Source organism: Onychomys torridus, chromosome 1 (assembly GCF_903995425.1).
Source record: "Onychomys torridus chromosome 1, mOncTor1.1, whole genome shotgun sequence".
In the NCBI taxonomy this organism is placed as follows: domain Eukaryota; kingdom Metazoa; phylum Chordata; class Mammalia; order Rodentia; family Cricetidae; genus Onychomys; species Onychomys torridus.
The window spans coordinates 95454811-95478048 of NC_050443.1; the positions used below are offsets into that span (position 1 = coordinate 95454811).

Consider the following 23238-nt stretch of genomic DNA (forward strand, 5'->3'; position numbering starts at 1 on the left):
TTATTGTTACACACACACACACACACACACACACACAGCATAACACATACACTTGCACACTAAAACCTGAGTCCATTAAGTATTGTTAAGGATGACTTGTGTAAGATTGTGTGTCTCAGATTTTATGCTGTTAAAAAAAAATTTCTAAAACCATTGGATTGTGATCACAGAGAATTTAGCTTAAGAAAGGTCCTTTTTATTGCATTTGTTGAGGTTTTCTCTGTGTCTGGGAGTATAATAGACTTTATGATTAAAAGAGCTGGCTGTTTGCTTTCTGTCCAGGTACCTCTGCTTCTCAGTGAGTCTGGGGAATTGAGTTTGCAGGTTGCACTCAGTGTTTTCTCCATGTCCCTCTTCATTTTTATTTCTATTTATCTGCTTGCTATGAAAAACAAGTGTATTGATTTCCTCAAACATATATGTATTTATTTTATCAAGTTCTCATTGTTTTTCTAATAGTTTTCAGTATCTGTGTGAGGCACCAGCAGGAGCTCGATGCCATAGTAAGGGTTTTAAATAGTCATTCATTCATTCATTAAGTCCCCTGACGATCATAGGAGGAGGATTCAGTGTTCTCCCAGCCTTGCACACACAGAAAGACAGACATAAAAGGCTTGCCCATAGTCTGAGTGTGAACTGTCCACTACAGTCTCGCATTTGAACACTTGGCTTCCGTCTAGTGGCATTGTTTGGGAAGGTTGTGGAACATTTAGGAAATGGAGCCTTGCTGGAGCCAGTGGGTCACTGAGGGTGGACCTTGAGGTTTTATAGCCTCTCCCTACATGATGGTGCATGAGATGTGATCAGCCCATTTCCGTGTCTTCCTCCTCATGGTGGAATGATCAGAGAATAAATCCTTCCTCCCTTAAACTGCTTCCTGTTAAGTATTTGGTCCACAGCAATGAGAAAAAGCAGCTAGGCTCACAGGCTGGTGACAGAATGTGGCATTGTCAGCTGGGTGGTTTGCATCCTGAATCTCATCCTTAACCACAGCCATGTCTGACACCCACAGTGGGTTCAACCCTCCTGTCCATAGCCACCTCATTCCATGGTGACCATAAGCTCTCTTTTTTATGTGACATTTATTCCTGTTAGCTGGATTATCTATTATATCTGACTTATCAGTTATCTGACTAATGATCCAAGTCAGGACAACATTCACTCTTTGTTGAGCTATCTCTGGACTGTGTCAGAAGACTTACAGTATGCCAAGTGGTTAGCATCAAGTACAGCAATGCCCAGGACACAGGAAGCCTGACTACACAGGGTATGTAATCTATCTAGTTTATGGTATGGGAAAAATGGAACAAAGTCAAAGTGATTGGTGGTGCTGGCCCAGCCACTTCGTCCACCAGGATGATCAGAATTAGAGCCTTGAAGGACACATCTCAGCAAAGACAGAATGAACAGATAGGACAATGCTATGAGGTGAACATCCTTCTGGTGTGTTCCAAAGATGATGAGGAAGTTAGCATAAAGAAACCTTATGAGGGAAGAGGGGACTGGGTCAGATACAGCAGACTCTAAAAGTTACAGAGTCCCAGGATGCTTCTATCTGTCTGGTTTACCCCCTCTACCCTCTTGGTTGCAGAGTGGCTGCTGAAACTTCCCCTACACATGCTATATTCCAGTTAGAAATAATGGAAATGAGAAGGGGCAAAGGAGAACTGGTTCCAGTGTATTTAATGCCTTCATCTGGAAGTATTTCTTGGGAGTTTTGTCACTGGTTCCTAATATCCTTTCTCACATCACTTCTAACTAGAACACTGATAACTATTGCTTTTGTCTGGACACACTATCACTCCAAATAAAATCAGAGTATATCACCAAAAAGAAAGGGAAGAATAAGTGTTGGTAGGTAATGAGTGGATGCTACCATACCAAAGAGCTAACCAGAAAATTCCCATTTTCCTGAAGCCTTTTTGGAATGGAGACCCTGGGTATAAGAGATTCCGGAGTCTCCAAGGGAACCAGCCATAGAACACGCTGATTTTGGGGGGTGAGGATCTGAGACTGCAGATCAGGTGGGGAAGCAATTTTGGGTTTACAGAGCTGTGCTTGACCACAGAAAGATCCAGGGACTGGACAGCAGGAACTGTGGCAGAAAGGACTTTGGAGTGGCTGGGGGCAGTGAGTCAGATAAATGGGTATCTGGATGAAGCAGGACTAAATCCTATAACACACCAAGTGCTTCTTGTACTTGCTGGTAAGATAGTACAGTGTGTGAAGTGTGTGTGTGTGTGTGTGTGTGTGTGTGTGTGTGTGAGTTCATGAGTATTTGCATGTGTAGGTTCAGAGGACAACCTCTGTTGTCTTCCTCAGTTATCATCTGTCTTATTTTTATGAGGTGGGAGTCTCTCACTGGTTTAGACCAGTAATTAAGGTAGACCAGTTAGCCAGCAAGTCCTATGGATCCACCAGTCTCTGCTTTGCTGGTGCTGACTGATATTCTGGACACACACTACCATGCCTGTTTTATTGTTGTTGTTTTTAATGTGGGTGCTAGGAATCAAACTCAGGTCCTACTGATTGACTAACAAACACTTTGCAGACTGAGCTATCTTTCCAAGCCTAAGGCAGTACATTTTATCTTTTTTCCTTATTTTGTAAGCTTCCCCAAAACCATTCCAAAGCTCTTCTTATGTTCCCATAAGTAGTTAAATTTTTATTAATCACTGTTTATGAAAATCCCAAGCACAGAAGTCCAATGAACATAGCAACAGCCTTCACTTGCAGATCTCAAGAGTGTTCTTTATACAGTTGAAAGAAAAAAACCAGACCTACAGTCATTTGTTCAGTCCATGGTAGACTTTGGAGGCATAAAAGGTGTCAGAGTCCTTCCTACACAAGCTGCATCTCAAGGATAAGGCATATACTATTTCACAGTCATTGCCTTGTTAGGCCTCCCTGTGGCCTGTGGGAACTTGACCTACCCTACTCCCTCTAACACATCCCTTGATTTTCAATTTCTTCATTGCACTCAACATTCCCCAAACCCGCTTGTTTGTAAATTTACCCATTTGTCCTGATGCACCTGTCCCACTGGGTACAAAGTCCACAGTAATAGGAGTCTTCTATGTTGCCTCATTCATGGTTGAGTTTCCATGGATTTCCTGCCCTGAGTGTCAAGGGTATTCTCAATCAGTTTTTGGAGAATATAATGTGTTGAAGTGTGTAATGGAAATATTAGCCACCAGTAAATGCTAAATAACTATGACCTTGCCTTACCACCTATCATCATTCTTGCCTTGATGGTTTTATTGGGGGTGGGGGTTGCAGAAGAACAAAACAGGTACGGTGAGCATATTTTGCAAAGGGGGTTTATTAGACTGGGTTACACCACAGGGGCAGGGTAGTACAATGACATGCGAGTGCTGGACACTCTTGTAGTTGCTAAGTACACGAGGCTGGATGTCTCAGCAGTCCCAAGCTGGCACTGAAGGCCTAGAGGATTCCTGGAGACCTGTTGATTTTCAGTGCATATTAGAAGGACAAGATGCTGGATTCAGACCTCAGGGAAGGACACTGGCAGCAGCAGCAAAGGGATGGATGCACTCACCAGCACACCTGGAGTCCCAGAAACCGAATTTGGTACCACTACATTTGTTTGAAAGGAAAGCATCCCTGTGAATCTAGTTTGAGATGTGGGGCTGGAATAGTTTGTTCCCCTTCTCACTCATCGGAGTGTCCCCAAGATTGTAGTTAAGGCTGTGATACTTCACAGCGTCAAGTACTGGTTTCAAACAAGCAGAGAATCTCTCCATCAATAATAGTGTTTCCCAGTGTCCTTACCTGATGCCTCTTCCTTCCCTCGTCTTCCCCTTTAGCTTCCTGTAACCATGGAGGCTTGCAAACACAGGAGACTTCCTTTTGAACTCCTCCATTTAGCACCCAGGTTTCTGGCTGTCTCCAGATCTTGCCTGCAGGAAACTGGCCACAGGAAAGTTATTTGCTAACTAGGGCGCCCTCTGCTGATGAAAGAATCCCTGGAAACACATCTATGGGTCAGCTGTTGGTCTGTCAGCATGTGGGGGCTGGCAGAGGCCATTTCCTTCCCTTGAACAGTATAGGGTAAAGGACAGAGCCCACACTCTGTAGGATCTTCTCTGACACTGCTTCCCAGGAACCCCCGCCCCAGGCGGGGAGGGTTGTGAGCATCTGCTGGAGACAGTCAGGGATTCTGGGGGTGGAGGTGTTCCGTGCTGAAGTCTCACACCATCGAGCAGATGCAGGTGAGCCACCTGCTTTCCAGTGTCTGTGCTGATGCAGAAGTGAAACTCAGACGGAGTGTAAAAAATTCTTTTGAAGAGCAAAGTTGGGTAAAAAAAATCAATTGGTAGCATTTGGGTAAAAAAACGACTATAAAAACAAGAAACAGACATGTGATTAAGATTAAAACGGAAACCATATACCTAGCTAAATTTGAATGTTAGTCTGAAGTTTATTTAAATGCAAAAGGAGGTGGGCAAAGCCCCAGCTCACCAGAACTCTACAGGAGGAACATTTGGAAAGGAAGGTGGCCCAGCTGAGAGTCTTTCCACCCTCCACTGGCTAATGCTTCCATTTCACATGAAATAGGAGCTGCACTGTGACAAACCATGTCCCCATTTTCATGTCTCCTGGCAGACACGAGTCTTCTTTTACTTTTTCTACTTAACAATACCAAGGGTCAAAGGTGTTGAACAACCTGCTTACAGATCATGAAATGAAAATGTTACTGAGATAGTATTTGAACCTGAGCCCGTACCAGGCTCCAACCGCAACCTGCTTCATTGTGGAAGAAGTCTCCCGGTTCATTGTGCCTGCCCCCAACCCTGTGTTTGACCGTTGTGCACTCCACACACAAATTTCACCCAAAGCCTTGCATTGTACCAAGTGGCAGGGAGAGCAGAGGTAAGGAATGATGCAAGAATCTACCCTCACAGAAACTGGAGCATCAGAGTTCTGGTGTCATACAGCCTCTTCCAGGCAGCCTTCCATAACCAACCTTCCTCCTCTCCAACGCTTCTGACCGCTTAATATCGATACATAGGGGCTTGCCGTGTACTCCAGGCTGGCCTCAACTGGTAATTCTCTTGCCTCCATTTTCCAAGTGTGTGTGTGTGTGTGTGTGTGTGTGTGTGTGTGTGTGTGTGTGTGTGTGCGCGTGCGCGCGCGCGCGCGCGCACCAATAAGGTTGGCTTTCTATGTCAGTCTGAATGAAAAAGTTATTTGTGTTAGTTATCTCATTTAATCCTTATGAGAAAGTGCCAATAAAGGTCCTCTTATATTAAGCACAATCTTATGGGGGAGGAAACTGAGGCATAGAAATTAACAATGGGTACTTAGAGGCTCAGTTAGGACGCAGTAGAGGGACCAGGGAGATAGGTCAGTCAGTAAAGGGGCTCCCTCCCCAGAATCCACATAAAAAAGTTGGCTGTGAGAGCAATTGTTTTTGCCGTCCTAGCTGGAGGCAGTTGACTCCAGGCAGCTTAGCCTTTTTTTTTTTTTTTTCTTTTAATTTCCAGGCCACAAAGCAAAGAAAAGTAAACAACAACTAAATAAACCAAAACCTCACCCCAAGGTTGCCTTCTGGCCTTCACATGCACAAACATACACGTACATGTGCACACGCACTCATTGAACCTGGGCAGTCTGGTTCTTAGCCATCTCATCAGGGCCTGCGTCCCGCTGGACAGTTCCTTGAGGGTGAAGACTGTCCTAAACATTTCCTTTGCAATCGCTAGCTTAGGACCGGGCACACCCAATAACTCAAAATGCTCACTGACTAATTCAGCTTTCCATCCTGAAAAGTGATGGAAAAACAAGATTTGGCATTATGGGTGGTGGTGGGAATCCCACAAATCAGGTGAAACTTCTCCAGAGCTCTGGCTCCTGGGAGCCATAGTATGGGAGCTTAGGAACCATATTTAAAAAGAAAGGTTCCTTGGGGAACCTTCGTCATCCCCAGATTTCGTTTGCCCAGCAGGATGCCTGCATGGAATAGGGTGCCATGTATCTTTGTGGAATGAAAACTGAGCTTTGAAAACCCTGAGGACTCCGGGATACAGTGGCTGGAGCCCCTGCTGAGTCTCAAGCAGGACCTTGGCCTCTGTCCTATCAATCAGGGCCACCTGTCTCTTTATGAATAACTGGAAAATGAAAGTAAGTCTTGTCTCCCTCTCACTTCTGTTTGGTGAGATTCAGCAAATTTGGGGTATCCACCTTCTGGATCTCCCAGTTGACTGTGTCTGCCATTCTGAGATGGACATTCTAGACACCTCAGTTCACTGCAGCTCACAGTTTTCTTCTGTTCTGTCTCTGCTTCCCCATTCACTCTAAAATGTCTGAAGGGCTAATTATCTTGGAGCCAGAGGAAGAGAATCCCAGACGTCACCTCAGGTAAATTTTCATCTGGAAACCCATCAAATAAGTTGTTTATGGCATCTCCAACCTACCTGCCCAGGGCAACTGAACCTCTTTCTTGAGTGGCTTTTTATGAGTCAAGATAAACAACTGTGTTTCTCCAGGGATTTAGGCCCAGGATCTTTAACCTCAGTGCTGAAGCACCAGGGCCCCGAGGGAGCTGAATCAGAGCCAGGGCTCTGGAGGACTCCAGTTAATTGTATCATGTGGAGGAAGCATAAGTCACTGCTGCTTTACAGACAAAGTGTAGTAGTGGTCTTTAAACAAAGGTGCACTGGGGGCTGGACTACTCCCCACAGCCAGCCAGTGCAGGACTTGGAAGCTGTGTTTACACCTCCTCTAACTTCTCAGGTAGTACCTGAAGCCCTGGGATGGGAGATGATTTGACCATGATGGAAGAGGCTGAGTGGAAACTGCACTGATAGAGGAGGCAGGCCACTCTTCTACATCTATTTGCACCCATCCACCTGATACTATGGAGCAGCTAAGTGGTTATAGAGATGCTAGCATTACCCCAACGCCAGAGGTGAATCATGGGACCCTGGTTACATTCATTTCATGGTCTGACTCCCTAGGTTCTGTGACTGGTTTAGGAGTAGCTTCGGACCTCTAGATGACTCCATGAGAAAAATCCTCTCTGTATCTTCAGAGAGAATCCTAGACTAGGAAAGAACTAAAGTTACTACTAGTCTCAGACACAGAAGCCAGGCCCTTTTTGTGGTCCAATGGGAAACAGACCCCATGTAAAATAGAGAGGAGAACAGGAAAGAAAATTCTGCAGGAGTAGCTCTGGGTTGCTGGATCAAGCTATGCCTGGAGTTAGTCCTCTGAAATATCTAGTTATATGATCCAGTAAGGTTTATTTTTAGATGGTTAAACCAGGTGTTTTATTTCATGAACTATAAATATTCCCAACTGCTAAGCAGAGATGAGGAGACTGGTGAGCCAGGGGGCTGCTGCTCTCCCATACAGCCTCACTCTTGGGGAGATACGAATGTCTCTGTACCTGGCTGAAGAGTTGAAGGACTCTGGACTGGGCTTTGGGCCACACAAACTATTCCAAAAGCACTCTCATGAACCCATGGGCCCTTTGTAAGTCTCTGTAGTGATGCCAACCACATTTCCTTTTGAGATTCCATACTGGCTGGCCCTCAAGCTTACTGTAGGTAAAAGTCATCCTTACTCACCTTGGGATTCTGGCCCACATCTGACACAGGTTGGTGCTCTGGTATACTGACGCGGTGGACAGAAGGAAGGGTCCATTGCCACTGTTAGCTCAGTCTCTGATAGATTCTGTACGCATCCACTGTCTTCCCTCTAAAAACCGGGGTGATGTTCAAAAAGGCAGGAAATAAAAAGTAAATTCCCAACTCACTGACAGACACATCAGCACCCCCCCCCCACACACACACACCATGTGCAGACATTCATAGCTGCCACTCATCGAAAGGAAAAGGCAATAAGACTGAGTCAGAGAGGGCTAGGTGAAATTTGAGTTCAGAGAGATTATTCCTTCCAAATTCTAATTGATAGAGGACAGAGCACAGGCCAAGGTCAAGGGGGCAGTCCTGGTGGCTCAAGGTCACCCATCAGGACAGGAAAGTGCTTCTCCTTACACAGCAAGGCTGGACTCACCCAGCTCTGAACCTAGTGCACACAGCCAGTCAGGATGGATGGATAGAAAGAAGGGCAAGAAGAAAGACTCTGCGGTTGGGCAGGCGCCTTCAGCCTATGGCCTGGGAGGGCTGGGAAACTCCTTTAACCACCAAAGCATCCGTTTGCCAACTGGATTCGGTGGATGTTGGATTGTGAGTCCTTGGGGACCAAAGGAGTGAGTCAGCGAGCCCTGCATCTTTGGTTGGCCCTGGGGTAGGGGGGTGACTCAGAAGTCACAGTGCTTGTGCTGATTAACCTCAGAGAGTCATTGAGAACCTCCTCCCCATTGCTTCACTCCGTGATCCAGGAATCCCGGGCTGCAAGAGCCCGGACCTGTGACACTCCCACGTTTCCTCCTTCTCCACCTGCTAAGATTTTCTCATCGTAACCCGAAGATCCCGGGACGGAAAACTCCGCGCCTCCTGCAACTCCGCGTCTAGCTTTCTGACCACATGGAACCCAGGGTCTCAGGACCCCTCTCTCCTTTTTCTTGACCTCCGCAAGCCGAGCTGCCCCGTTGACCCTTCTGTCCCCCACTTTCCCCCCTCTCTACCCCGAGTCCTGGCCTTTTCGCACCACCACCTTGTTCCCACGCCTGTTTTGGAGATGTCTGTCCGCTCCCCTCGTCCCTACCCGCTCCCTCACCTTCTCCTCCCCACACTGCCCTCGGCTCCTCCTCCAGGCCCCGCCCTCTGCTCAAGGCCCGGGTCCCTGATGGCCCCTTCCCCAGGCCTGGTCCCCTAAACGCCCGCCCCAGAACCCTGGGGGTGGGGTGGGGACCCTGGCCCAAGAGAAGGAGAATCGTGCAGGGCTAGCTCCCTCCTCTCACCCTGTCCCCGCGTGCGCGCGCCGCGCCCCCTCCGAGGCCTCCCCGCGCCCGCCTCCCGCCTTCCCCTCCTCCTGGTGACGTCCGGGTCCCTGCCCGTCTGAAAACTCCGCGCCGCGGCGGTGGAGGCGGCGGCGGCGGCAGAGGAGGAAAGGGAGGAGGAGGAGGTGGAGGAGAGGAGCAGGAGGAGGAGCAGCGGCGAGCTCGGGCGACGGCGGCGGGGCCCGAGCGCGGAGCCCCCGGGATAGAGCGCGCACCGGGGTGTCCCGGCACCCCGCTCGCCCCGGGCCGCCGCGGAAGATGGTGGCGGCGCCGTGCGCCCGGAGGCTGGCGCGGCGCTCGCACTCGGCGCTGCTGGCGGCGCTCATGGTGCTGCTGCTGCAGACGCTGGTGGTGTGGAATTTCAGCAGCCTGGACTCCGGGGCTGGCGAGCGGCGGCGCGCGGGGGCAGCGGCGGGAGCAGCCGAGCAGCAGCAGCAGCAGCCCGCGGCCCCTCGCCGGGAGCGCAGGGACCTGGCTGCCCATCCGCCCGCAGCCCGCGGAGGACCCGGAGGCCGAGCCGGCGGAGGAGGAGCACGGGGAGGCGGCCCCGGAGGAGCCCGCGCGCAGCAGCTTGGCAGCCGTGGGGCACTGGCAGCCCGAGCGAGGGTAAGGTGCCCTTTCAGAAGGGGATCGGGATCCGCGCGGACAGAGAGAGACAGATTGGCGACCCTACCCACGCCTCCCACCAGTCCTGGCCACTCCAGTCTGGGTATCCGGAGGGACTCTGCGCCCTGGTTGCCCTGGCTGCCCTGGGCAGCTGCAGGGTCGTGCACTGAGCTGCGCTGCTCTGTGCGGAGTATGAGGACCGCCCCCTTGGGGTCTGGAAAGTGAGCTCCAGGGGAGACGCGCTTTCAAGGGGGGTCCTGTTCCTTGTCACTCTTGCTGGGTGCCCTAGTTGCTCTCTAGGTGGGGGCGTTGAAGCCTCACTCCCACCCGAGTGCGTGCATCGGATCGTGACCGGATCATCAGCCGCTGCTTCGGGGAGGTTCTCCACGCAGCCTCTCTGGTCTGAGCTGTTTGCTGTGGGCTGAGAAGGGACCTGGAATGAGTGTCTCAAGTCCTCCACCATGTCCCTGGTACCCAAATCAACACTGGGTCATGAGTTCCTGATCTGACTTTGAGTTCTGTTTTCCCCTCTGGGTGTCTGCTGCTTCTGTCTCCACCTTCCTCGGTCCCTCACCTTGCCATCTCCTGCCCTCCCTGACTTCACCTCCTCTGGGATCCGCAGCTTCAGGCGACTGCCCCTTGGTCCCAGCTAGCTGGCTGTCTCTGACTTTACATAGGTGGCCCGTTGCACTTACTGTCTGTCTGGCTACACTATCACTACACCTCCCGGTGTGCGGTGTGCTTGGATGTGGACAGTCAGGGCTCCGAATCTGTCTCCCACAGTTCTCTAAGGCCACCTGGTTGCCTAGATGGGGCAGCAGCTTGTCTTCCTCCCCTGTCCCCAACTTCTTTGGAGGCATCTGTTTCACCTTTTTCTGAGCTAGGAAGACACAGGGGAACTGAGTCTTTAACTATGGGACAGGGTTTCTGCTTTGCATGGGAATGAGTGTCTGCCTGTCTGAGGGCTGGCGTGAGATGCCATGTGACTGTCTGTCCATCATCCCAGTTCCCTGCAGAGAACTGCCTAGCATCTGAAGGACAGTAGCCACCAGGGGATTGTTTCTAGGATCTGTAGGAAGTGAACAGTCCTTGTTATTGCTTGTCACTCCGGCAGCCCTTGCTGAAGACTGCCTTGACACTGTATGTCAGAAGTGCTTTCTGATGTGCTCAAGTTCTTTGGGGTTGTCTTGACCCTTGTTGCCTGAACATAGCTTTTTGTGCCTGTGGTCTGAAGCAGTCTCAGGACTTGATCTGATGGTATTTGGCTGCTGTATAGCGACCAGGGAGAAGTCTAGCCCTCACCTGTGGTACAGAGTGGAGCGAGGCTTGTGGGTGAGAACCTGAGCGTTCTCAATGTCCCCAAGTCCTTCCAGTTTGTACCCAAGAGGACCCAGGCACTCACTGCCTTTGAACTCCCAGAGTGGATCCTGTGTTCCCGCTGAAACACTATTTTTTCTGGAATTAGAGACCTCCTGGTAGGTGAGAGGATCTAAGAGTATGTACCCCTGGCCCAATTTGGAAACAGGCAGGGTCAGGAGGGGGCCACGGGATTCACCATACCTTCTGCAAATGGGGTTCAGGAGGTACTCTCAGGGTACATAGACCACCTGTTGAGATAAGCAAGAAGGGAAGAAAAGAAGCCAACTGCTGGTTTCTTCACCACTCTCCGATGTTCTAAAGCGATCCACAAGCCCTCCGTGCGTGTTCAGCTAGGCGTATTATTCCCTCTTGTCCTAGCCCCGTCACATCAGGTCTGGAATTGGAAAGTGGGTGTCAGGGTGCCACATCCCCTTTTTACTGTGTTTTCGGATTCCCAGTCCTAGCAATAGTTACTGGGCTTGTCTGCAATCTTGCTTTCATCTGTAGGTTTGCGTCCATCTTTCCACCAGTGTCCTCCGGTGTCTCCGTTTCTTTGCTTTCCCTTGTAGACATGTATTATTCTGTTCCTTTTTTCTTTTGCTTTTCCATTCCTGGTAGTTGTCAACCATTCAGTCTTGTTGCTGCTCCTGGACTGGAGTTTTCTGTCATGTGCTTGTCTCTCCCCTTGCTTCTCCCGTTCTCAAATTCACCCCCCAGAGGCTGCATTGTGCGTAGGATGGCTAGAATGGGGAGGGGGGTCTATCCTCCTCAAACTGTGCCCACCCCAACCAACCCCTGCCCTTTTGTGGAGCTCAAGGAGACCAGAAGGGGGCAGGCTGTTCCCAAAGTCCACCAGAACTGGAGCTTGGGATGCAGTCAGAGAGAGCCACAGACTGCTAACAACCACGGAGGCCCCTTGCAACATGCTGTACATTTCTGGACACTGCCTGGGCTGCCTGCCTGCATGATGTTGCAGAGGGAATCACAGGGCATGCAGGAGTGAGACACACACTTGTCCATGCATATTCGTGCACAAGTCATCCACACACGTACACGCACACACACACACACACACACACACACACACACACACACTACACACCCTGTGATTTTTCAAATACCACAGAAGCATATGCTTGGACAATGATGCTCATCTGTGTGCCCCGCTTTTCGATAGACTGAAACAGGGTAGGATGGACTGTCATGGCCTGGGTGGGTGGGTGGGTGGGTGGCAAAAGGTGTCAAGTAGCTGTTATGGCTAAAGTATTCCCTAATCCAGACCTGTCTGTTTTTTCCCCTGGCTGCTTTCCCCCTCCCATCTTCTGAACTGTGGGCCTTTTCTGTTTGGAGAGCAGTGTCTGGGTACAGAGCTTGCACCTGTAGCTGGGCATTAGGGGCACTTAAGAAGGGAGGAAGGAGCTCCCAGGTGTGTATGCAGGCCTGGTCACAGGGTGTATGCTCTCTGGCGAGGATGGTGGTGAGTTGGGCATTCCTGAAAGATTTGCCAGCAACCCCTTTACCACTCAGCCTCTCTGAACTCATACATTAGTTTGATGCGGATTACAGCTGGGTTCTGTAGCAGGGGGTTTTCTCTGGATCTCAGTAAGGCATGGACTTTACTGTAGTCTCGGAATATAAAACAGAGAGCACTGAGCTGTAGATGAGTAAAGTAGGAGGAATGAGGGGACTGTCAAAAAGATCAACCAGCAGAAGGTATTGCACGGATTTGGGAGGAAGGGAAAGCTGTGCCTGCTAATGTCACACCTTCTTTCTTTTCCCACCTGGCCAGTCTCCATGGTCCCAGCCTTTACAGCTTGTGCCCTGAGATACACTGTTACTTAATAAGTTGCCTTTAAGAAATCTAACTTTGTGTTGTCCTTGCCTGCTACACACTTACAGCAGAATGGGGTTTTTGTACAATCTGACCCTTTGAAAGGCTGGGTTTTCAGCAGCGATTCCTCATTCTTCACATTACTCAGATAACTCCGGACCCTTTCAGATATTAGCAGAGACTTTGGAAGGTGGTTCGAGCAGTGTTGGAGGCCAAGCTTCCCTCTCTATCCAAATGTTTGCAGAGGAGAGAACAGAGAGTGTTTGATGGTTGACTTGGTTCCTCTTCCAGTGCAATATTTTGTCTGAACAAAACATTACACTTGGTATACAGAAGTTTGCATTCTTGAACAATATTTATCCTGCTGCAGCTATAGCCATCTGCTTAACCACACATTGGAAATGCTAAATAAAATAGATCAATCAAAGTAGAAGTAGTTATATAATTTGATAATAATATAACAAATACAGGCTGTGTATCCATTATCTGAAATACTTTGTAAGAAGGAGTGTTTCAAAAGTTGGATTTTGAAAGATATTTTGAAATATTAGCACATAAATAACAAGTGGGACCCAAGATTAAACACACACAAAAAGTAAACAAAATTATTTTTTTCTTTCTCCTCTCTTCTTTCTTTCTTCTCCTCCCCCTGCTTCTCTTCCTCTTCCCGCTTCTCCTTCTCTTCTTTTTTCTCCTCCTCCTCCTCCTCCTCCTCCTCCTCCTCCTCCTCCTCCTCCTCCTCCTCCTCCTCCTCCTCCTTCTCCTCGTCTTGCTGTTTAGCCTAGGCTGGTGTCAAAATCATGACCCTCCTGGGATTATAGCTATATGCAAGCATGCATGGCTTGAACAATTCATTTGTATGCTACATATACCTTATACACATGGCCTAAAGGTAATTTTGCACATTATCTGTGCCTGCATCTTAACTGTGACCTGTCATATGAAACAGGGTTAGCATTTTCCACTCATGATGTCGGCTATGTTCTGGAAATCTGGGTTTCAGAGCATTTAAGAAGGAGGCTATTTCATGGGTTTGTATGCATGTGCATAGTCCCCTTCCTTCCATCTTACACACTTCGAGCATTCTCTCTAGTCTCTCACTTCATTTTTTTAAACCTTATAAGGTAGGGTGGTAAAACGCTTGCTAATTTTCAAACTGGAAGCCAATTGAGGCTTAAAATTCTTATTTTCTGGGAATTGTTTAACTTTGATCCATGATCTTAACAGGAAAAAAATAGTGTCTTGAGTCAGCATAGAAAGTTGATATCAGTGTGTGTGTGTGTGTGTGTGTGTGTGTGTGTGTGTGTGTGTGTGATTTAGAATTTGAAATATCCTTGTGCCTACCTCTGTAGTAAGACTCTACCTGTCCACTCTGAACAAGACGGGTTGTAAATATATGTGCAAAGAATCCAAGTACACCACCTGTGCAGGGCGGGGTTCCTCCAGCCCTCAGATTGTTCTTTACAATCTCCCCTTTTTCGTTCCCTCCTCCCCCATCTCTGTGTGATTGTGTGTGTGTGTGTGTGTGTGTGTGTGTGTGTGTGTGTGTACATGTTCATGTATGCATACATGTTCATGTGAGTGTGTAGACATGTGCACCTGGGTACATATGTATATATTTGTGCATGTGTGTAGAGGCCAAAGATCAATGTTGGGAAGCCTCCTCCATCGTTGCCAAGCTTAATTTTTGAAACAAGTTCTCTCACTGAACCTGAAGCTTGCTGATTCCACTGGGCTGGCTCACTAATGGGCTCTATGGATCTGTCTCTCACCACCTCCTCAGTACTGGCATTGTAGATATCTTCCACCATGCCTGGAACATGTGACAGGCCCAACACAAACGTGAGTCAACAGGACACCCTCCAATGTGCAGAGGGTCAGAGCCCAGCTGTGCACTGTCTCATCTCCATGGTGCCACCTCTGTAACTTGGAGCCACCTCTGCTGGATGAAGAGGGAGAGAGATACCGGTTCATGAGAACTGATTGCTCTGGGCCCAGACGGACATTCTGAGCCAGATGTTCTCTCAGAAGGAAATCCAAGAGTGTTTGGAGTGAGCATTTGCTTTCCCAAAGTTACTTAGTTCCCCCTACACAATAAAGTTTGAGGAAGCTCTGCAGTAGAATGCCTCAGGGTCCTTTGGCAGTGGGCCAGCCTTGGCACAGGACAGAATAAGGTAGAGAGAAGAGTAACATTTCTTGAACTTTGGCCATATGCAGACATTATCTTGGTGTTTTACATCTATTAAATTTATTCCCATCAAATGCCAGCCCAGTGTGTGTGTGTGTGTGTGTGTGTGTGTGTGTGTGTGTGTATGAGAGTATGTGTGTATGTGTGTCTGTATGTCTGCATGCATGTATGTCTGTATGTCTCCATGTCTCTGCCTCTCTGCATCAGTCTATCCCTCCATCCGCCATCCACTCATCATCCACACCTCCACTCCAGGAAGCAAGATGTTCTGTCACTCATCTCATACAAAGTGGAAACTGGGGGTGCCGGGCTAGGAATTGTTGGTCTTACCAGTTATAGTGCAGGTATGAAAAGGGGCCCTGCAGACACCATCTCACTTGCTGTGCTCGTACAGATGAAGAAACTAGGAAGCAATCCCAGGCTGCTTTTGGCCTCCTGCTGCCAGGAGTTCTGAGCTCCCTGTCTGTGTAGCTTTGCAAAACCCACTTATGCAGCCATATGCTTCTTGAAAGTCCTTGTTCCACTTTAACAGATTCCTAAAAATGTGCAGACTCTTGAGAAGAAGCAGATCCCTAAGAATGATGTGAATAGCACAGTTGTAAGCGGCAGAGCTGAGATTGGAACCCAGGCAGTCCACACTCTGAATAGTCTACTTCACGTTCTTTATGTCATCCTCTGACTTTAGACCCCAGAACTCCACTGATTGCAACAAGATTCCAAACCCCAAAGGCAAGTTTTTGTTTGTTTTAGTGTTTTAAACTTTAGCTGCATATATTGAAGGAGCCCAGTGGGTGCTTTTACACACACACACACACACACACACACACACACACACACACACAAACACACGCAAAGTTTTCTGTAATCACACAAATGAACATATATCCCTTATATCATGTGGCACCCTTTGTTTGGATGACAAGAATACCAAAAACTACTCTTTTAACAAAATTCTTGAGTTTAATAAAATATTAAGTATGTTACATTGTGAGGCACAGTCCTCCCAGGCCCCTTCTGAGTATGTGAATTTGTTCATCCTGGTCTCTGCTATGTTGTATCCTTGTTGTGCTTTCTATTTGAAGACAAGAGTTTATAGCTCCAGAAAAGGAAGAGAGAAGTACGACACTACCGAGTAACTGGCTATGACCTGGCTTGCCCAGGGAAGGAGTTCCGGATTCAGGGAAGAGAGACAGGGGCTTGTTGTGTAGATTTCTAAGAAAGGATCCTCACTGCTGTTCCTGCCACTCCGCTTTTCAGTTAAACCACCCAGGGGTTATCTCTGGAGAAGCCCAGGGTTTGGGCCATTGCAGCAAGAGTTATCTCTGTAAACACACAGTCCATGTGGGCACTTCCTTCCTCTTGTGACAGGCACTTCTTGTTTGCCTGTGGAAACTTCCCAGGCTCCACCTTGTGAGCCCTGTGGCTAGCCCATCCTTCCACCATCAGCCAGTGAATTACAAGCAAGTGGTAGGAGGCAGGTGTCACCATAGCCTGGGGGAGAGAGACTGCTACCAATCGATATCAGAGTCAGAAGCCCAGACCCTGAGCAGATGGGGAAAGCTGGGAACTCATTCCCAATTAATTCTTTTGAGGGTGTCTCCCCATCCACCCAGGCCTCTTGAAGGCAATGAAGTGGATTTGTTCCTGCTGAGATCTGGTTTACCCCAGTCAGGTGACCCTGGCTTATCTGGGCATCTAATCCAGGTTAATGGGTCAGGAGCTGCTAATGAGGCAGTGTGCTAAGACATATCTGTGTCTGTGTGGGGATCTTTCCTGTGATCCTGTGGGGTAAGGCCAAAGTTGATGTAACGGTTCCCCACCCCAGACATGCTCACATGACAACTGTGATAATGATGGAGGAGATAATGACAATAAGGAGGATAATTTGTGTTCTTGACTATTTATCTTGTACCAGATACCAAGGATTGACTAGACAGTTCTAGTACTTATCCTTTACACCAGCTTATAAGTGAAGGCTGGTATCTCTCTCTCTCTCTCTCTCTCTCTCTCTCTCTCTCTCTCTCTCTCTCTTCTCAAGACAGGGTTTCTCTGTGTAGCTTTGTGCCTTTCCTGGATTTCTCTCTGTAGACCAGGCTGGCCTCGAGTTCACAAAGATCCGCCAGCCTCTGCCTCCCAAGTGCTGGGATTAAAGGCATGAGCCACCACCGCCCGGCCTCTCATCTGTTTTTATTGGTTAGAAATAATAAGTTTGTGCAATGAATTGGATGAAAGTTAAATCCATGAGAAAAGTCTAAACTAGTAGTTGAAGGGTGGTGACTACAGAGACTGTGTTTGAGTCTCTGTCTAATTCACTGTTGGCAAATATTTGTCTTTAGCCCCACTTTTCTCCTATCTATTAATGCATACTTACTATATCTAGTCACCTAACCATTCACCCATTCATCAACCCATCCATCCATCTGATCATCTGTGTATTCATGAATACATCAATGCATGCATGCATGCATCCATCCATCCACCCATCCACCCATCCACCCATCCACCCATCCTTCCACCCATCCACCCATCCTTCCATCCATCCACCCATCCACCCATCCTTCCATCCATCCATCCATCCATCCATCTATCCATCCACCCACCCATCCATTCACCCACTCACCCATCCACCCACCCACCCACCCATCACCCACTCACCCACCCACCCATCCACCCATCCATCCATCCATCCATCCATCCATCCATCCATCCATCCAGAGCTCCAAGCCCTCCTGGAGGATGAGTGTAGCAGACAGGGGTTAAAGTCACAATCATAAGCAGCCTACCAGCAGAAAATTCTTCTCTGCTGGGCTGGATGAGAGATGACCTCTTGCATACAAGAGAGGTTTTCTCTGGGAAAATGGGAGTAAGAATTAGTGTCACCAAGGGCCCCAGAAGCTTTGGAGTCTCCTTCCATTTCAGAACCTCCAGACCTGAGTACTGATATGTTTCACTCATAAGGGCTAAGCTCCCATATTGTAGCTGAAAGACTTAGCATACAGATTAGGAAGTATGGCCAGCCAGGTTCAGCCTGAGAGGCATATTTTGTGCCATTTATGATAGTGGTCAGGCTCTGACATTGTCTTTAGGTATTTGGGGCTCAGTTTCCTTGTCTGAAACTCAATGGCTTTGATACAACCTTATGGGTCTTGGTAATAAGAGGTAACTCTGGCTCATCATCAATATCTGTTTTTCCTTGATCCATGCATTAATCTGTGCACCACCCATCCATCCATCTATCCATCCATCCATCATCTACTCATGCATCCATCCCCATACATGTATGGGTGTACACACACACACACACACACACACACACACACACACACATCATCATCATCATCATCATCATCATCATCAATTCTATACATACATGAATGGTCGGTCCATCCATCTACCCTCCTGTCTGTCTTTCCATCCATCTATTCATGGGATTGCAAATCTCTGCCTATATAGTAAGTGCCATAAGTAATTCTTCTAAATGTTACAAGGGATGACATCTTGTGGCACATTTTGTTTGTTATGAATGACCAAGCTGGAAATGGTCATACCCTGAACCCTTCAATTCTTAGAGCCCTCTCCCAAGATCCTTCTAAAAATCTCTTTTACTGAGCAATTCCTCTGATCTGTTGCATTTGCAACCTGTTTGCAAGGCATTTGTGACCATTGTGGACGGCTGAGAGTGGCTGCCTGTCCATCACCACCTCAACTGTTTTCGCCTACCCTTGGCGTGATAGAGATAGTGGAGCCCCAGAGTATGTAAATTCTCTCAAACCCCAGACCATTCAGAAGACAAACCTCACTGATGAAAATAGAATCGAGCATTCTGCAGTTTGGTGACCTCTCCACTTTGTGAGCAGCAGGATATCTAGAATTATCTACTCCCACCCACTTACATGCTCCACATGTTCTTACACTGCAATTGTTGGCACTGGGAAGTTGGGAGTTGTTGAAGAAAAAGGCAGGTGAACCAGTAGAACATTCTGGATCCCCTTGGCTCTATCAAAGAGCCTGTGACCTCTGTGAGGTCTTTTTGGAGCTTCCTCTACCAAAGACCTCTGTGAGTCTTTTTGGAGCTTCCTCTGATGATGCATATAAACCCATCTCTCTCTAAGGGTCACAGAGATTAAATCTGAGAGATGGAGAAGCAAGGGTTGTGTCACTCAGAAGGCCACATAGAGATGGATGCTGGGGCTCCTGTTTCAGAGTCGGGGAGGGGTAGCGGAAGCTTTTTAACCCATCTCCTCCATGATGATTGGGTGATTGAATGAATGAAGCTCACTAGAGGACCTACGCATTCCCAAGCCATCTACATTGATTCCTTGTTTGAGGGCCTGCTGTGTGTCAGGCACTGTGTAAAATGTGGGAGGCATAGTTGAGTCCCTGCTTTCTGCTGGCTATGGTTGGGACACAGGAGTATTCACAAGCAGGATAATGACATCAAATTTAAGGCATCAAAGAGTGAAGGCAACCACTGAGGTGTCAGGAAAGTAAGACGCCCTGTATGGAGGAGGGCCGAGATTACAGTGGAGAAGTTTTGTTCTGCTCATTTTATTGTTGGCGTGCATTTCCCTTACTTTGGGGTGAGGGTATATTTTGGAAGGATGCTTTTTTGCTAGAGGAGTCCCAAACTGGCTGTAGGAATCCCAAATAAGCTGCAGACACTGATGTCAATTCATGAGTGATTTCAGGAGGGTTAAGAGCTCTGACACAGAAGTTTTGGGGGCTGGGAATGGAGTTGAGCATATGCAATGCCCTGGCTTCCATTCCTAGCACAGAAAAAAGAAATTAAAGCTATTATAGCTATCTACAACGGGCTGCATCTATTCATGTCTGCATAAAAGTTCGCAGTTCTTGAATTTTGTTTAAGTTCACTTAACTGCTCTGTGTTCTTATTCCCTCTTTTCCCCCCTCCCCCCTTTCTCTATGTACGGCTTGATAAATGGTCGCTAACTGAGCACACCCAAGACACCCACATCCAGACCAGGAAACAGCATCTGTGACATTGCTGGCGCACCCCTCCCCCACTGCTTAAGGGGGGTACATTTAAAAATGCTACTCACGGCTTTGCGTTTCTTTAAATGTCAGCCTCAAGGCTCTGGTGGCTTTCCATGGGAATCACATGGCAAGTAAGTAGGAAGAAGTGATTTACCAGACTGCAAACATCATGGTGCCAACTCCAGTCCTAACTGGCTTCCAACTGGGTTTGGCGAATGGCTTTTGTACATGTCCTATTAACCTGTTTGAAGATTGTTGGCTGTTCTGATGATGACTGTACTGAGGCTGTGGGGATGGCTCTGTCTTTTTTTTTTAATAAATATTTTTATTTTATAATTAATTTAATTTTGCATATCAGCCACAGATTCCCCTGTCCTCTCTCGTCCTACCCCCAGCCTTCCCCCACAATCCACCCCCGATTCCCACCTCCTCCAAGGCAAGTGTTTGTCACACAAGTAAGAGGAGATGCCCAGAACCCACCTTAAAAACAAAACAAATGACAGGTGTGTGTGTGTGTGTGTGTGTGTGTGTGTGTGTCTGTGTCTGTGTTGCAATCTCCATTCTGGGGAGGCAGAGACAGTTGAATCCCTGAGGTTAACTGGCCAGCCAGCCTAAAAGGTGAGCTCAGGTCAGTGAGAGACTATTTCAAAAGTCATGGTGCCTGGGGAACAACACCTGGAGTTGTCCTCTTACTTCACACACACACACACACACACACACACACACACAAACACCACCACCACCACCATTTACATGAACATGCACATACACACGAAGGAATACATAGCTGTGTTGTTTTCTTCTCAAGTCCAAATGTGAAAGGTAAGGCAGACACTAGGAGGAACTGTACTCTGGCCTGTTGGAAGGAAGTGTCCTAGGCCTTCTGAGATGGCTTTGGTGGCTGTGTTGCTTCTGCAGACTCCTGTGGAAGACTCCCAGAAGTGTTCTCTACGACTTAGTTCTCAGCCCTTCCAGAGGGTCTTTGGGATTTCTGCCTCCTGTTGAATCTGTTTACTCTGGTCCACTCTGTATTGAACATGAAATTAGCTGTGATGAATGGGTCCCCAGACAGACTGGTAAGTGGCTGCATTAAGTTAACCCAGGACCAAGACTCTGCAATTCAGAACCAGGGTAACAGAACCACCACACAGATGTCAGCAGGATCTCTAAGTGACAATGAGGACACCTAATCATCTCCTGAAGAGGGAGGCAGGGAGTGAGGAGAGCCCAGAGCCCAAGGACAGCAAGATCACTTCACAAAGTCTCATGTTCAACCACACTGGTGTTCATAAATAAACAAAAGCTTGTGTAATAGAGAGCTCTGTGTACATTATTTAAGGATAGTATCAAAACCAGCTTAGATGGATCAAGAATTATGGAGGTTACCTCATTTAGTGCCCTTTCTTTTGGGGGATGTAGAAGCTACTCTTTCTATTTTCATTTTTACTGGTGAAATGGGATTTTACTAATTAGAGATGTAAAGGGAAATCTTTCTTCTTCTTCTTTTTTTTAACCTTTGCCAGACTTTCAGCTGTTTTCTGTTTGTTTGTTTGATTTTTTATTTTTCCGTGGAGGACCAGGCTTTGCAGATGTTCGGTACGAAATAAAAGCCTATTCATTTCCTCTCATTCATGCTGTCTTTTATCTGTGGCTGGGAAGGGACAGCTGGTGTCAAAGACACAGAGAACCTCTCTGGCTTGCAGGTAACTCGACTCCAGGTCTGCTGTGAACTGCCGCCTCTCTCCTGGCGTTTCATGTAGAAGGCAAAGTGAAGACAGTTTGAGGAGGATGGGGACCACTCAAGAACGGGGCTTCAGTGAACACTGAACACTGAGTGGTTTGCAGGTGGCCCTAGCTTCTGTAACTGACCCTTTCCAGGGCAGAAAGCTGGTGGCAGCTGCGGCCTTTTAAAGGTTCCTAACTGTCAGCCAGCTGTAAGGAAACCCGCTCTTTGTTGGGGGTGATCAAGGGGGAGATAATGCTCAAGGGGAAGTGGACACAGGAAAATAGTGGGGTACTGAGAAACCAGAAGCAAACCTGTGTGAGAGAGAAACCCAGAACCCGATTGGCTTCCATCTCTCCCCCTCCTCCTCCTCCTCCTCCTCCTCCTCCTCCTCCTCCTCCTCCTCCCTCTTTCCAGTGAAGGAAGTAGCCCAAGTCACTGATTTCATTCTGGAGCGCTTGCTACTCTTGGACTCTGGCCTTCGTTTCAGGAAAGGTGACAGTTTGAAAGAGGAAGGTGAGGAAGGTGTGACTTTCCTTTCTGCAGGGACTTCCAGCATGCCCCGGGGGCCACCCTGCTTATCCGAGTCACTTGAAACCTCTGTTGGTTTTTTCTGTGAGTCAACTTCCCTTTGCTGTGGTGAAACACCCATGATTGACTACTGGAAGGCTAAGGAGATTGACTCTGGCCCAGGGGTTCCAAAGTTTTTGGTCCCTGGCACTGCTGTTGAGCCAGTGATGAATTGGGAAAGTGTGGTGAAGGGGGGCTCCCCACCTCATGGTAGCCAGGAAGCAAAAAGAGTTGGTTACCTAGCTTGCTCTAGGGAGGCCCTTCCCCCTACCGGCTCCAGCCCCTAGGCTGAGCCATCAGCTTGGGATCACACCTTCAATGGATGGGCTTTTGTGGGCCATTTAACAGGATTTGAGTTAACTCTTAAAATAACATGCTAACAATTGTGGTTATCTGCTAGATGTCAGTGTGTGCAGAGCTAAGCAAAATCTCAGGGATTATCACAGTCATTTACAACAGCCTTATCAAAAGGGGGCTGGGTCAGTTCCTATTTACTTTATTCTCTGATCTTTATTTCCCTCAAGAGACTGAGGCCTTTGAAGAATGAAGAAGTCCCCCAAGCTACAGGACAGGGGTACTGGAATTTTGACTCAGGCAGAGTGACCCGGGGGCCATGTGGGGCAGGTGTGCACATGTTTGTGTCTGGGTGTGTGTGGAGGCCATAGGTCAATGTTGTGTGTCCTGTCATTCTTTCTCTGAAGCTGGAGTTTCCTGATTCAGTAGTCTAGGTAGAGTGAGACCCTGGGATCTGCCTGTGCCGCTCTCCCCAGCACCAGGATTACAGATGCACTCTGGGGCACTCAGGGTTTATGGGCCATAGTCCTTATGATGGCACTGAAAACTCGTTATCAACATCTCTGGTAGATGATTTTAACAAAGCACTTTCTCTGAGACATTCTGAAAAAATAAACAACAACAAAAAACAAAACAAAACAACAACAACAACAACAAAACACTCTACCAGGAAGTTGGCTCCATTCGCCCATTTCATGGATGGAACTCCTGAGACCCAGCACCAAAATCAAGCCAGATCGTCG

General features: G+C 48.0%; 1 protein-coding gene and 1 long non-coding RNA gene across 4 annotated transcripts in view; one reads left to right on the top strand and one right to left on the bottom strand.

Annotated features, from left to right (window-relative positions):
- Nucleotides 1–3304: 3304 nt before the first annotated feature.
- On the bottom strand, nt 3305–11527 carry LOC118585596. Of its 3 annotated transcripts, XR_004945211.1 has the most exons (5): nt 11096–11527; nt 9863–9956; nt 7593–7722; nt 3793–3930; nt 3305–3567 (listed from the first exon to the last, which is right to left on the bottom strand). It is a non-coding gene; the product is annotated as an uncharacterized LOC118585596 (long non-coding RNA). The 3 variants fall into 3 exon arrangements; XR_004945210.1 differs by lacking the exons at nt 9863–9956; nt 11096–11527 and adding an exon at nt 8041–8575; XR_004945209.1 differs by lacking the exons at nt 9863–9956; nt 11096–11527 and having other exon boundaries at nt 7593–8575.
- The window catches only part of Xylt1 (xylosyltransferase 1), a 296256-nt gene continuing 282013 nt past the window's right edge, over nt 8996–23238 (top strand). The window contains exon 1 of the mRNA XM_036190272.1: nt 8996–9535. Coding sequence (XP_036046165.1) covers nt 9188–9535 — 348 coding nt within the window. The 5' untranslated portion in view covers nt 8996–9187. The remainder of the gene's footprint in view (nt 9536–23238) is intronic.